The following is a 15,820-nucleotide window of genomic DNA, read 5'->3' as shown; positions in this document are numbered from 1 at the left end:
CCATGTTATTTTGCCAAGTTCTCTTTCTTTGCTCATGTCTATGCTGTGGCATCTGCAGAGCTGCATCAGAAAGAAGTTTTCTGGACGTGAAGCTCTCTGATCTCTGCTATATATAATCCTGGATTCAGGGAAGACTTCTCTTTTTTTGGAAAGGGTTGGACAAAATAAGAACAGTCTCTCTGGCTCTGTGGAAGGAGGAGGAGATGACCTTCTTTGCAAACTGTGTCTCAGAAAACGCAGACGTGACGAATGAGCAGAGTGGTTCCCGTCTCCCCTGGCTGTTTAAACCCCGAAGGGAATTGCTTGCCCATGCCAGAAGATGGGTGGTCATTTACAAATATTTCAAATAGTCCCCAGCAGTGTTCTTTCCAAGCATAGCAATTCCTGGTCTGTCTCATGAGCCCCTTGCTTGAATTGGGCTGTTGGGAAAGGCTCTGACCCCCCAAGAGTTTCTGAAACCATGCCTGAAAAATGATTGTTCCCTGGCATCAGGCCTGGCCAAGCGTGAGCACTGAGCACAACCCAAAGGTTGTGCTGACCTGTTAGACTGATTTGCAGTTTTTAATCCCAAAATGCTGCTGATCTGCTGTGGGAACTTTTGGAAGGGTTTGTTTTTCCTGGGTAGATCCTTTGTGAGCTTGGAGAGTACGTGCCTGCACTCAGATTTGGCATGAAGTCTCACAAGCTCTTTCTGCCAGATCCATCAGCTCTGCCAGCCCTCGGGGAACATATGATAAGACTCCAGGGTGATGGTGCCATCTATTTCTGCATGGCTTGTCTTCCCTTTGGTGTGGAACATCCCTTTGCCCAAGTGTTCCTATATGGAGATACTTGCAGTCAGGGAAATCAGCACTGTGTGTCAATTGTCCGGTTTAGATTTTGGCTCTGGTACAGAGGGAGGTGTGTTTAGGCATCATCTGAAATACCTGGCCACTGCCCTGGCCTGTCTCCATCAGCTGTGGCAGTGACCACTCACCTCAGGACCAGGCATGGCCTGAGGGACATCTTACTATGGAAAAGATGGGATGGCAGTCCCTGCCTGTTGTGCTTGAATCCCAGCTGGCAACTAAGTACCACATGGCTGCTTTCTCACTCCACACCCCCTGCCCTGTGGTGGGGAGGACAATTTGGAAAAAAAAGTAAACCTCATGGGTTGAGATAAGAACAGCTTAATAATTGGAACAAGATAAAATACAGTAATACTACTAATTATCCTAATGATAATATCAATAATTATTGTAATGAAAAGGAGGGAGAGAGGAACTGCTTTTTATGAGAAAACGTAGTGATAGGACAAGGAGGAATGGGTTCAAACTGAAAGAGGAGAAATTTAGGTTATATATGCGGAAGAAATTCTTTGCTGTGAGGGTGGTGAGGCACTGCACTGGATCAGGATGCCCAGAGAGGCTGTAGATACCCCATCCCTGGCAAAGTTCAAGGCCAGGCAATGAGCAACCTGGTCTAGTGGGAGGTGTCCCCCTGCCTATGACAGGGGGTTTGGAAAGAGATGATTTTTAAGGTCCCTTCCAACCCAAACTATTCTGTGATTCTATGAGTAAAACCCAAGAGAAACAAGTGATGCACAGTACCATTGCTCACCACTCACTGACTTGATGCCCAGCCTGTCCCTGAGCAGTGATCAGTGGCTCCCAGCCAATTTCCCCCAGTTTATGTGCTGGACATGATGTTCAATGGAATGGAATATCCCTTTGGCCAGTTCCTCCCAGCTTCTTGCACACCTGCTCACTGTCAGAGCACAGGAAACCGAAGAGTCCTTGATTTATAGGAAGCACTGCTTGGCACCAAAGAACCATCAACATGTTACCAATGCAGTTCTCACACTAAATCCAAACCACAGCACTGCACCAGCTACTAGGAATAAAATTAACTCAATCCCAGCTAAAACCAGGATACCAGCTCACACCACTGACCATCCAAGTGAAGCAGAGCCACATGGGAGTAATCCCTGCAGTGCCCTGCTGTCCCCATGGGCTCTGCTGGTGCTGAGGGACCTGGTGCCTCCAGTTCCCAGAGGACAATGCTGTGTGAGTTGGCTCTTGGGAAGGCTCCATGGCTCTGCTGCGATCGCTCCTCGAAAATCAGATTGATCTGAATTCAGGCTCCTCACAGCCCAATGAAAGCCCTTTTCCCTCTGTGTGTCAGGAACTGCATGTCTGGCATGAGCCCCGTTGTGTCTTGTTCAAGTCTCCAATTCCAGCAGGTTTGTTTTAATGAGCTGAAAGACAGCAAAGCTGAAACAGATTCTGAAGTCAGAGACTAATAAAGTAGGGTGTGATATTAATTTCAGCAGCAGCCTTGGCTAGAGCCAAACATTGCATTTCCAACATCTAATTGGTTTTTAAAAATAAATTAGTCTCGTTTTCATCTGCGTATTTCCCATGCAGGACGTGTGGTGTTTGGCTGTGCCCTGTTGTTAGATGGTCCCAACTGCTGTTGAGCAGTAAAATTACCCAGACCTTTCGACTTTGCAGTCTGCACCATTAGTGATGGAGACATTCTGCTATAGCCTTTCCTTCCCTGAGTCAGTGGAAGCAGATTTCTGTGGTTTATGATGCGAATTTGAGGGAGCAGGATGTGGGATGCTGGCTACTGGCTTCCATTTACGGGCTTTTAGGAGTGACTGGAGATGTATCTGTTTCTGCTGGCAGAGTCAGGTTCTCTTAAGTATGTGCAAAAAGCGTTTTTAAAATGGGAGTTTGATTTCCTGCTATCTGGTGAAACCAAGCAGGTTAAAAAAATAAGGAAGAAGAATAGTGGCTGCCTTCTACTAAATGTGTAGGAACTTTGAAAACCTGTCTATTTCTTGATTGGTGTACAATGCTGGCAGTGAAATTGCTCATAAGAGAGCATCATAAATTAAAATGCAGAGCCTGACACACAGGAAAAGAATTTGGGTTCCTTCTGGCTGTTGTGCCTTGAATGGACAGCAAAGGAGGAGAGATTCTCTCCAGGCTGGCACTGAACAGAGGTGTGCAGTTCCTACCTCACCTCTGCTATAATAATTAGTTTCCCTTGGAAGTTGTGTGTTGGAGATGACCTTGTAACTAAGAGTATTTGCTGCAGTTTGGGAATATTTTAATTGATTAAGATTATTTTTGGACTAGTGATCTTATTAGAAAGGCAGTTGGTTGAGTGGCCCCCTGAGTTCCTATTATCCTTGTAGATAGATGAGCATTAAAAGGTTGGGTCAGGAAGAGCAAGCCCTGTTGTCTTCTCTGAATTTTTTTGGCCCCTTCGGTTTCTACCATCCATGCCTGCATTTATGCAGAGCACTCTGGGGCCTGCAGGGCTCTCTCCCAGCAGAGGTACAAACAGCCATAAATCCTAATTAAAAGGTATGTTTTATTTTCTGGGTTTAAAAATAAAGAAGATTTAAGAATTCTTGGAATTGAGATGTGTGTATATATTTTGGCCCATCAGGATTAATTGGATTTGCTTCAGCGGTTCTCTGTACTGTGGCTGTTCGGTAGAACACTGCCGAGCAATTTAAACATCTTTCTCAAATGTATGAGGCTCGTACAACACGTGTCCTGCAATAATTTTACTCCCGCCACTGTTGTAAATGTCGAGATTCTTCAGGACCAGCACAGGGAACCGAGGCACGTACTTGGCTGTGCGGTGGATCCGGGCACCACGCCCAGTGCCGGGTGCACCGTTCCACTCCAGAGCCCTGGAGGGGTTTGGGCCCCGTCTTGTCCCGTGGTGTGTGTTGTTTGTTTCAGTGCACAGAGCAGGCACTTGCAGCCGTGGAAAGTTTGGTGTGCTCATAAATCACATCCGTGCCCTGGAAGAGAGCTGCAGATGAGAGTGTCAGGGTTGACCTTCCTGCAAGTGCAAGAGTGATGAGGGGAAGATTGATGCCTAGAGAGAAGAGCCGGGGATTTACAGAGCCTGCTAGGATTAAATTGCCCCTGTCTTAAGCTGGGGTGGGTTTAGCACGGTTAGACAGGGCTTTGGGGGAGAGTGGGAGAGCTGTTGCTTAACCTCCTCCAGCATATAATCCTAGTGTGATCCTGGTGCAATCCCACAGCCCGTTCCCCACTCCCTCAGGTGTGATCTGCTTGTGATGTCAGTGGGGGGCTATTGCTGCAGACCAAGGTGGGCACTTTGGAGTACGACATCCCATTGGCTTATGGAAAACTGTGGAGAAGGGCAATATGCCAGGACCCAGGAAGAGGGGATTTCACCTCCTAAACGTGAGCTTAGCATCCATTTCCTTGCAAGAGAAACTCTGGATGTGAAGCAGTTTTTTGAAGACACAGTGGCAGATCTTAGAAAGGGGGTACCCAAACCAGGCTGGATAGGGAAGGAATCAGTCATAGGAAAAACCCTTAGGTACAAGCATGAGTGTGTGTGAACTTGCCAAGTATGATTGCTGCTGTGTTGTGAGGTGATTCTTAAGTCAGTGAAGTGAGGAGTGGTGTAGGTATGAGGGCATGTAGAAGCTGTAATGTAGTAGGATTTCAGGAAACCACTTAATAGTGTGTCTTGCAAAAATCTTAGTTAGATAAATAATTCAATTTGGTCTAGATAGTAACATTCCTGCATTGAAATCCTGCTAAAAGACTGTCAGCAAGAGCTGGTGATGAAGAGAAGGGAGGCTCATCTGGGGGAGATGTAAGGCTGAGGCCAAGAGGATCAATATTAGGTCTGTGTGTGTTTTAACATCCTCATTAATGATCTGTAAGAGGGAGCAAGTGGTGTACATAGATTAATAAAATCTACAGAAAACACTAAAGCTGGAGACGTCTGGAACAAAATTCAGCACAGAGGTGCAGTCCAGAGGACTTCACAGGCTCAGAAACGTGGACAAAGGACAAAAGAAATTGATGACACTTGAAAATAATCGATGTATCTGTTTGTGTTAAAGTAGCCCAAGCCACATGCCCTCCCCCATGGACCCCTGTCCTGGCACAGGAGGTGGAATGAGGCACAAACGTGTGGCCAACGTGTGTCTCACAGAAAGCAAAACTCACTGCAGCTGCAGAGGGAGTGGTGCAAAGCCCCTCCTGGCCTGAAACACTGGGTCTCTGCCTGAAACAGTGGGTTTGATTCTAATCCTACCTGATTTAGAGAGACAAATTGGAAAGGATCCAGTGCCAGCCTTCACTAATGTGTGCGGCCTCGCTTAAGCTGTTAGGACAGCAGCTTGCATAAATGTGTGTCATTTATGCCCGTGCCCAGTCGTGGTGCAGTCCCTGTGCTTAAAGCAGCACACGTGTAGGTTGTTTGTGGGGATATTGTTCCAGGGAGGCCCGAGACACCAAATTCCCGAAGTATTCAAGCTTCAAAAATGGCAATACTGCCTAGAGAAGCTGTGGCTACCCCATCCCTGAAAGTATTCAAGGCCTGGTTGGATGGGGCTCTGAGCAACCTGGTCTAGTGGAAGGTGTCCATGCCCATGGCAGGGAGTTGGAACGAGATGATATTTAAGGTCCCTTTCAACCCAAACCATTCTGTAGTTCTGTGAATACAATGAGAGATTGGCACGAGGAGGAAATACATATGGCTCTCCTGCCCTCGAGGTGCATTAGCATGGGTCTCCAAAAATGGGTAGGGATCCTAGTTTTGATCACCTGAAGTTGTCTTGGCATTGTTACTAGAAGCTGCATGGCAGGAAACATTCCTGGCTTACAGGTGTTTGATGCTCGCTTGTAAAAAGGTTCTGTTTTGAGTGCTTACAAATATCAATGTTTTAGCAAGGCCAGACAAATTCTCTCTAAAATCGTGGGTAGCAGGTGCAGTGCATGGTGGTGACTGGCATGAAGTCTATTGTCTCTCCTACTTCTCTGTTTATGTCAGTCTGTAACTCTTTTTGCTCATTATGCTTATCACACAGCTTTTAATAGTTACAGAATGTGTTTGAATTATGTTTGAAATTCAAATTTCACACAAATAGAGGCTTTCTTGAACCAGTGTTTGTGTCTGAGTAGTTGGGGGGAGGGGGCTGGTAGTATTTCTTACATATTGCATGCACTCACCATGTTTTTTTCTATTACAGCAGGAGTCAAAGGAAGAGAGTGGATTGCAGAAGAAGAGAACAAAACAGCAGCTGGATCAAACCAAGTTTGCTGCTAAAAGAAAAATTGCACGTAGGTTTCGACTGTGGGGCTGGGGAAATTGTTGCTGAGCAGCTTCTGCTGTTTGTGTTAGAGATTATTTCCCTTGCAGAAAGGCTGTGATGTGGCTGGGGATGCAGAGCTTTCAGAGAAGACCCTTCTCAGGGGTAAATTTTGCCTGTCTGAATAGGCACACTGTCACTTGTTTTTTCCCTGGGCAGTGTGTGCACGGACTGGTGCACTTCCAAAATAAGTGTGGGAGGGTGTTGATACCTCACCAGGTTTCAAAACTGGCTGAAGCCGATCCAAAAGTACTGTTAGTCACAAAATGCTTTTACGTTCAGACCCCTCTGCTGCTGCCTGTCCCTGAAGCATCAGGATGCTCTGACCTGGCAGCTGCCACTCAGGGAAGATCTGAGTCACCGCTGACAGTTCTCTGAAATTGTCAGGTCGTGTTGTGTGGGCAACCGGAGCAGTGGCAGCATTGGACATCGTGAGGAAGGGTGTTAAGAACCAGAGATTTGGGTAATGTCATTTTGCAGATTTAGAGTGTTGGTGCACCCCTGTCACAGCCATGTGTGCGGTTCTGGTCTCTGCATCGCAAGGCCATGGCGGTACATCCGGAGAAGGGCAGCCCAAGCCATGAAGGGGATGGAGCAGCTGCCTTATGGGGAGAGACTGGAAAGCCTGGGGCTGCTTTGTTAGGAGAGGAAGGTGGGATCAAAGTTCCTACGAGGAAGGCAGTGCCTCAGCTGAGCACAGAGCCATTGTTTACAAGCTCCTATATCCAGGGTGCATTGGTGGAAATAGCAGGAGAGAGATGTGTTTGAAACAGGTAAAGGGCAGTAATGCTTCACACAGCATGGAGTAACTCCTAGAAGTTTGTGTCACGGGAGGTTGTGAAGGGGTCAGTATCAGCAGCTTTATTAAGAGATTCAATGCATTCCTGGACAATAGGTCTATGAATAGATCCTAAAGAGAACAGACTGGGGTGCTCCTGTTTATATTCTGAATGCTGGGGATGTACAGGCAGAAGGGACCACTGAGCGTGGCCAGATTGCCTGTGCTCCTGGTACAGCCCCACTTGTTACAGCAGCCAGGCCTCAGGTCCCTGCTCGTGTTCCTGTGCTCTGCAAGGCAGTAGTTGGTCCATCCAGCATGTGAAATAGAGGATTTTAGAATGGGAGAGATGCTGTCTCCTGCAAAACCCAAAGCAATCACTGAACAAAATGGAGCACACCAGTGCTCTGCCAGCAGCAGCAGTTGGGCTTGTCAGTCCTCACAGGGCTTGTGTGAATTAAATTGTTTTTAATAGAGGCCTAAGGCCATAGCACAGAACAGCCCAGCTCTTTGTGGGAGCTGGAGCCCACTGAGCGTATCTGTGTCGAACAAGTAAGATAACAAAAGTCAGAAATGGGGGAAGAGTTCTTTTTCTTCTTCTTCTTTTTCTCCCAAAGGAAGCAGAACACCAAATAAAAGCTAAAACCCCCCTTGGAGAAGCCAATAAAATGTGACCAAACATATGGTGCTAAGAACAGGAAGCTGCTGAAGTTGGATATCCTCGTTGCATCATTGAGTGTGCAGGGTTTTGGGAGCTGGTGCTGTGCGAAAGGTGTTCAGTGTGCTCCAGAAAATCCACGGGAGACAGAGCCAGCTCTCCAGCCATTGCATAGCAGAGGAGTTCTGCTGTGTGTCTAGATGCTGAAATTATTGATAATAGTTTTTCTTTTCCTGGGGCAAAAGCTGCAATTTTCTGTTGCTTAGCGTGCACGTCTGAGTTTGGGGGTGCCGGCGCTGCTCGGTCGGAGAGCGGACGCTTGTTTAAGCACGTGTGATCGTGGGGCTGTTCTCATTTATGGGAAGCTATAATTAGACTTTTGGTGTTTGCTTTTAGGCAAATTAAGATTTGAAGTAGTAATTATTTTTCTCAGTGTCTTTAAATAAATTCTTTGAATTGTGAGGCAAATTGGTCTTTTGTAAAGATTCGGTGCTTCTGGGTAGAGCAAGTTCTTTCTCCTCAAAACTGGAAAATTTCGGATATTGGCAGGCTCTGGTTATAAAGCATATCCTCCCATTTTTGCTTTGTTGTGGTTTTATTCATTTTAACCTAAAGCCATAACTAAAATATATCTGTGACGTTTCATCCTGACAGGATAAATGGAAATACAAAACATAAAGAAGTCTCTCTTTTTTTCCGGAGGAAGTCTATGCTTTAAAGCACATTTGAATGTTTTTACTGTAATTGCTCTTTGGTTATGTGGAAATACTGAGATCCCGCGTTTCTGTTATTTTTGAGTAAATCTCTTATTAGTAAGTGTTAGAACTACAACTAGTGGGGTTTTGCATCTAATTCACTTTGCAAATGTCAAAATGGAACATAAATCGCTCCACAAATTGCCGTATTAGCATTTAAAAAGGCTCTGAAACGGTTTAATTTGTTTAGGGCTGCAGTATCTTAAAAACAGTTTCTCTCTGACCCCTCCTTCCCATCTGTGGGTGTCTTGGATGCCCTGGTCTCCAGAGAGGCGCTGGGATTTCATGCTGCGTTGGGATGGACGTGTGACGAGTGGATTTTGGAGTGTGAGACGCGGAGTTCCCAGCTGGAAGTGCCGGTAGTTCCTCGCAGGAATGGGCTCCTGTGAGACGAGCGATGAGTGTGAGCTGAGCAGGGTGGTCCAGATGGAGAGGGATCATTCTTCCCGGGGGCTGTGGGAGCTCCTGTCCCTCTGGCATGCTCTGGGAGCACGGCTCGTCTCCGTCACACACTCCTGAGTTCGCTCCCTGGGTCTGTTTGCACACGCCGGTCGGGGGCTAACGCAGCGCTCTGCATTTCTAATCATCATCAATTATGACCGGTGCAATCAGCATCAAGTTTAATAAAACACACGGTGCTGAGAAGTGATCAGTCCTGGAGCACAAAATACCGTCAGCTCTGCTTAAAGCAGATCTGGTCTACTGGAAGACACGAGCAGAGCTGCTCTTTGCTCTCCCACCTTAATGCCAGGTGGATTTAAACTCGAGATTTCCCTGTCTCCGGAGTACCTACTCAACTGGAACGTGCACTAAGTGCATCTTGTTTGTCACTGGTTTCTTTGCCAGAGGCAGCATTTGTCTGGCACATTCCCTGTCCCCAGAGGGGAAATTGCTGTGCCAGGGAAGGAGAAGAAAACAAAATGTACAGCAGTAGCTCGCCAAAAAATGTTTCTTTTTATTAAGCTTCATGGATGTTGATAGCCTGAACTGGCGAACACTCAGCCCCCTGTTGAAGCACGTGGAAAGTCGTGTGTTGTGGGATGCCGATCACGTGCACTGGTTTTCATGCCCATGTCGGAGTTTGGAACCAGTATTAGGATCTGGCCTGATTGCTGTGATGGATTGGGCAGGGAAACAAATCAGCACAGACTTGGAAGGTGTTTGGTATTGTGAAAACAGAAAAGACTGGATGTGGCACTTAGTGCCATGGTTTAGTTGACAAGGTGTTGATCGGTCAAAGGTTATACTCTGTAATCTCTGAGGTCTTTTCCAACCTAATTGATTCTGTACAATGCTGTGTAGTGCTGTTGTTCTTGGGGATGGGATCATTTTCCATACACTGGACTGTCGTCCGCTTTCCATTAAAGGATGCTTTTTTTGTTGCCCTGGTCCCTCTTGGCTGTAACATCATAGAACGACTTTGTCCAAGGACAAAAGATCCCCACGAGCCCTGAGAGCGCTGCAGTCTGCCTTCCCTTCAACCTCTTTCTTAATTTTAAACGGAATTATCCCCCCCGCCCCCCAAACCAACAACCTGAAGCTAAGTGCTGATTTAGTAGGACACATAAAGGAATCTGCAAGTAATCAGAGCAGTCCAAAAATGCTTCAGATCCTGCTTCGGTGGGGGAGCACGGGGCTGCCATCAGCCAGGAGCTGGGGGAAGGGCAGAGCAGAGCCGGCTGCTCCGTGGATGCTCCTCGTTGCAGCTGTGCCGTCATGCACGGACTGTGCTACGGCCAGAGCAGATCCCAGCTGCTTCCAGGGTGGCCGTGCTGCTGTGTTTGGGTGGCAGCTGGTAGGAAGAGGATGGGATAGAAAATGTGAGCCTGCAAGTTCTGAATGCTGATTCCAGGGAAAGGTCTGTCTGCGAAGCTGGCTGCAGCGAAGGCATGTTTTGTGCTTGGGCGGCCTCCCTGTTCAGTGACATGTCTTAAAGATGTTGTAGCCCGTCGGAGAGCGCGAGCCTTTGGTTCATGCATGAGATGGCGCGTGCAGGATTCTGCCTGGAGGAGGGAGCGGGTTCTGAAGGAAATCTGTCAATTTGTTTCAAGTGAGAAGATGTATTTTTCAGCTCCTGAGAGTGCTGTTGAGTTGTTTTTCAAGCTGCACTCCATTCTGCAGGCGTTGTATATTTTAAGCATAGTGGAAGTGTTGGATTGAATCTAAGTAAATAATGTTTTCCAAAGTAACTAACTGCTTTGTTTCTAAATAGCCAGTCCAGGCTTTTGGTTTGATTTGAGCGAGGAGTATTTCAGGAAGAAATTTTCTGCTGAAATAGCAGTTACAACTGTAGGAAACCTGTTTCCCATGCATGACTGACTTAGTGATGCAGTGGAGTGGTGATGTGAGCAGAAGGGGGATGTATGCATGTGAAGGATCCTCTATAATACCACCAAGCAAGTAACATTATACTCCACAGAGATTTCTACCTGCAGCTCAGGGTGAACAACATGTAGCTCTTTTTCTCTTGGGTAGGTCTCCTGTGGTATTGCAGGTATCTGTGTGTCAGAAGGCACTGAGACGTGCTACTGGTTAGTAAAAAAGTGTCTTAAAGAAGATGTGTTGTTTATCCTGCCTTGCTGCTGAGTCTGTCTGATACAAAAATGAGCACACTTTGGAAATCTTTTCCTCTTTCTTTGAACATGCATTCGGCACCTGCAGAGTGTGTTGTTTGATGCCAAATAAAATATCACATTGCAGATAATATACCCAGGGAATGGGAGCTTAGATTGCTGTAGAAACCTGAACTGAAGTTCCTGACCTGCGTTACCTTTCTCATTTATTGTTGCCTGCTCAGTTTTGCCTTACCTTTTTAGGAAAGCCAAAGTTTAGATGCTTTGCTCTGCATTCCTTTTGGGGAGATGGGACCCTTACATGTTTCTCCCGACACGTTGGATATACGTTGAGTGTTTCTTCGTTCGCGAAGACTGGCCATTACATACAGCTGCAGCTGTGACTTGACATTATCCTATTTCTTCTGCTGTAGAGATGAGTGAAGAGGAGCAGTTTGCACTGGCCCTGAAAATGAGTGAGCAAGAAGCCAGACAAGTGAACTCTCAGGAAGAGGAAGAGGAGGAGCTCTTGAGGAAGGCCATTGCTGAGAGCCTTAGCGTAAGTGCGCTTCTGTGAAGAGCCTTACTAGGGTTCTTCAGCAGCACTACTTTCTGTGCTTGCTTTGCCACACTGCACAAAAGAAGGTTTTACTGGGGGACCTAGTTATTTCCAGCACAAACTGGAACAACAGCAGTCACAGAGGAGTTGCTCTGGACTGTTCGTAGTAAGAGGGACATGTGAACTTCAGCCTCGGCTGTTTTGGGGTACACAAGGGTGGGGGCATCTGCAGTCGGCATGATGGCTGCCAGCATGCTGTGGGAGACCTTGATGTACTTTGCTGATAGAGAACACGCCTCTAGGAGAGCCAACATTTTGTTTTTCAGAGCTGTCAGCCCTCAGACTCCTCTGATGCAACTCCTCAGTTGTCAGAGGAAGCGCTGGACGTGCGAGGCCAAAGCCAGCCCGCTGAGAAAGAAGGCTCTGAGACCCTGGGAGGTCTGGCACTTTGCCCTGGCACCCCTCGCTCTGAGTGCAGCTCCCATTCACAGAGCTCCAGAGCTGATGGGAGTGGACAGTTGGATGTCGCCCGGAGCCCCCTGGTAGTGTTGAGGAGGTTAAGCCAAGAAATCATTGAAAACTCACTAGGATCCAGCATAATCGTGTCTCCGGGGAAGGGCCAGCCTGTGACAAGGTCAAGTGAAAAGTCCTCCTCACCAGCAAAAAGCGATTCGAGTAACATGTTACCGAGAACTCTCGGAGAGGACTTCATCTCATTGAGTCCCACCTTTGGCAGGGTGGCTTCAGGCTCCTGGCGACTGACACCTCGCAGACTGTTCACCAGCCCCTCCAGCTCCTCAGAAGCAACAGGCCACACACCAAAAGAGCAGCTCCTGCCCTGCACTGGCCATTCTGTGGGAGAAGCAGGTGCCGGGAGCTCAGCCACGCTCTGGAAGAGCGGGACCACAGAACAGTGTGAGAGCCCCAGGAGAAGCAGTGGAGGGGCAGGTACCAAACGCACTTCACAGCCCAGGCACACTGCCAAGGTCTGTGTTTCCACAGAGCAGCCAGATCAGAACGAGGTGTCCGACAGTACCCCGGATCTTTGCTTGCTGACTGCGGCAGAGGAGAGGCACAAACAGGAGGAGGCGAGAGACACAGTGCACTATTACTGGGGCATCCCCTTCTGCCCCAAAGGGGTGGACCCTAACCAGTACACCAAAGTCATCTTGTGTCAGCTGGAGGTTTACCAGAAGAGCCTGAAGCAGGCTCAGAGGCAGCTGCTGCATAAGAAGGAGTTTGGTAACCCAGTTGTGCCCAGTTCTTCCTTGAGCCAAAATGAGCTTGAGAAAGGAGAAGAGATAAGCAGGGAGAACGGGGTTGCTGATGGTATGGAAGATGGAGATACAGAGGGGCAGGAGTCTGAAAGCATCACCTGGCTCCACCCTTCACAGAGGAGGGAGGCAGAGAGTCCAGGGCACAGCATGGAAGAAGAGAAGAATTCCACTTCTGATGATGAACCGACCACCAGCTACTGCCAGGTAAGAGCTTCTCCACTGACCAGAGGTTGAGCAGCCCTGCTCTTCTGTCTGTTTTACAGTTCAGTCCCTTCTGCAAAGCAGGCACTACTGTTTAATGTCCCTCTTAAATTTAGGGACTTCCTTCCCTCGCCGCACAGCTTACTGTGGAAGGGAGAGAAGTGTGCAGGCTGTCACCCAGCTACACACAGTAGGGGCCATCACGCAGCGTGACAGTCATCATTAATGCACCAGACACAGACACATCCAGCTGATCCTTCTCAGAAGGGTGAAGCCTGTCAGTGTGTCAGGGTAGCGAGCACAGAGGTGGTCTGACCACCTCCAGTTCTGGTGAACCAGTTTATAAACCCTTGGCTGTGTGTGGAGCTCTGCATTTCCCTTCACAGTCAGAAAACATGGATTTGTCCTTGCAGCACAGCCTTTCCTGTTTGCCCCTACTCATTCCTGTGCCTCTATACGTGCTTCACCCTTGGAAGTGCTCTTTTCCCTTGTGGTGCTGTGGCTGTGTGAGGAGCTCTGCCTGCTTGCAGGCATCTTCTGCCTGCCCTGGTGATGTGTCACCGCAGTGGTGCTCGCCGTCCTTGTCCTGGTGTTGGGCACCTTCTCTCGGCTCGCTGCTCGGGTCTGGTAGACACTAGATGTCAGCCTCTGTCTCCATCAGGGCTCTCCTGCTGGAGCGGAAGGCAGCTTTCTGTCACTGCTAAGTTTAAACAGATTGCTAGTCAGATGAAGTATTTATTACTGCTGTATTTTAGGTTTGTGTCAGCCTTTTCCAACCCTCATTTTTCATAATGACTTCACTCCCGGATCATTGTATAACTTTATCTTCTCTATGACTGAAGCCTTGGCTCTGTTGTTCCTGTTTTCAAGTGTATTTGATCATTTACCCTGGTGTTAGAAAGATACTTAACTTGTTTTGTGATATTTATATTCTGTCTTGTAATATTGAACACTTAGGAAAAACGTCATGTCTGCATTTTCTGGTTGCAGAAAAAGAGCAGAGCAGCCTGTGCTGAAATGTGACTTTTCCTGACAGTGCTTTGGCTCGGGTTTAGCAGATGGAGATTTAAACAAGCCTTAGAGGTGATCCGCAGAGGAAAGGAACTGACTTGTGTCCTTTTTCATTTCTTTAGGATAGATACAAAAGGCCTCAGAGGTTCTTAAAGCAGACTGCTTTTTTTTCCTGTAGCTTTTCCTCTGGAAATGGAGGTGTCATTAATCTGGAAGATTGGGGTGACTGGAGGTCTACTAAAGCCCTTGGAAAGATACAGCAGCTGGGAAGGGCATGAACTTTTAATCAGTATTGAAAATTGTGGTGTATTTTTTAAAATATTGTCTGTTTAATCCTAATACCTAATTAATTCTTGAAGAGAAAAGAGGTTTTAGTGGTGCTGAGTGGTAACTTGTATTCATCTTGACCATGAGAGCTCTCTCAGAGCCATAATCTGTGTGTTGATGTAGCCTTTTTGATATTTTTAAGGTGAAAAAATAAGGAAGGGGGAGGGGCAGCAGACTTAAAAATTTCAGCCCTAGCCCAAAATTTACCAGTCTTCTATTTACACAAAGAAAATTATTTCTAAATGCCCTTTCATCTGCCTTATCACACCCAGCATGAGAGGTTGCTCCCTTCTCTTGCCTCTGTGCAGTCGCACACTGAGGCCAGAGCAGGTGATTTACTTGCAAAATCGATATGTTTGATGTTTGCTTGTGCCTTGTCTCCATTTTTTTCCTTCTATCAAATACAATTCCATCGGCAGTGACAAAGGAGGGGCCCAGAGCAGTCGAGTCTCCGACGTGCTGCATCGCTTGGAGACCCTTTGCTGCCTGTGCTGCCCTGAGGCTCCCCCAGTGCCACCAGGGCTGCTCTGCTGGGGGGGCTGGTGGGAGATTTTAGGCTGTGCCAAGGTTAGAAATCATCCTTGAAAAGGACTCAGATCTGTCCTTGAAAAAGCCTCGTGCTGTGTGTTATACCAGTGAAATGAAGGTGCAAATGATGTGCTTGAGGGAGGCTGCCTGTGCCCCTGCCCTGAAAGCCTCACCTGGGGCAGGCACAGACCATCCACCCTGGCAGCAACCAAACGCTGCCACTGCCTCTCGTAGCCAAGGGATGTTTGCACAGAGCAAATCCTGGTTGTCGGAAGATCTCACAGCCCGTGAACCTGCACTAACAAACTTCAGCGCTAATAGAATCAATTCCTTCAGAGCCTTTCAGATAAGGTTAGGGGACTCTTGGTCTTTAAAAGATTCAGAGGGAAAAGACACAATTCAGGAGATTCAGAGTCTGGTGACCTGAATTAGTGCCATATTTTATAACAGATGTACTAGGAAAACCAGAAACACGGACCTATGTTCATGACCAGGGCAGAAGCATTGTTAACATATGCACAGTTCAGGACAAAGAGCAAAAAAAATAAAGGAGGAGGTATGGTATTTTATGTTAGTGGTGAAATAGGCTGCAAAGAAGTAAAGAACAGCATAGACAAAACAGAATATTGGGGGGTTGGAATCACATTAGGGAAATCTGACAGGAGTCCTTGATTTGGGGCTTGCTGGGGAAGTACATCAGCCATCCAGGAGTGGAACTGATCGAAATCGAAACCTATGGTAAAAATTGAACTCAGAGAGTTTGATAGACTCGAGGAAGGGGGTGGAAAACCCTTCTGTGAGAACTAGCATGAGAACTGACAGCAAGGACTGCTAATAAACTGTTGTAATTCTACCTGATTAGAGGATGGCAAGTGTAACGTGTACACTGCGGAAGAAGAAAGGGATCTGGGTAATAACTGGCATGTTACCCTGACCTCGGCAGTGCATAAGGCTTTTGAACAAATTTTAAAGGAAAGAGTAAGTGGAGTCGTAGAGCTAAATGAAAAATGGGATAAAATGCACACAGATTTA

General features: G+C 47.3%; 1 protein-coding gene across 3 annotated transcripts in view; it reads left to right on the top strand.

Moving 5' to 3' along the window:
- Positions 1-15,820, top strand: part of UIMC1 (ubiquitin interaction motif containing 1) — a 39,791-nt gene that overhangs the window by 6,499 nt on the left and 17,472 nt on the right. For 2 of the 3 annotated variants that reach the window (XM_027896396.1, XM_027896398.1), the window contains exons 3-5: positions 6,023-6,113; positions 11,320-11,444; positions 11,771-12,925. In XM_027896396.1, the coding sequence (XP_027752197.1) occupies positions 6,023-6,113; positions 11,320-11,444; positions 11,771-12,925 (1,371 nt within the window). The remainder of the gene's footprint in view (positions 1-6,022; positions 6,114-11,319; positions 11,445-11,770; positions 12,926-15,820) is intronic. The other variant, XM_027896397.1, reaches the window with a different exon arrangement.

The sequence above is a fragment of the Empidonax traillii genome, unplaced genomic scaffold (genome assembly GCF_003031625.1).
Source record: "Empidonax traillii isolate 1590-97213 ecotype Southwest subspecies unplaced genomic scaffold, ASM303162v1 scaffold495:size1017845, whole genome shotgun sequence".
NCBI classification, from domain to species: domain Eukaryota; kingdom Metazoa; phylum Chordata; class Aves; order Passeriformes; family Tyrannidae; genus Empidonax; species Empidonax traillii.
The sequence above is the reverse complement of the archived record's forward strand: the minus strand, read 5'-3'. Positions and strand labels throughout refer to the sequence as shown.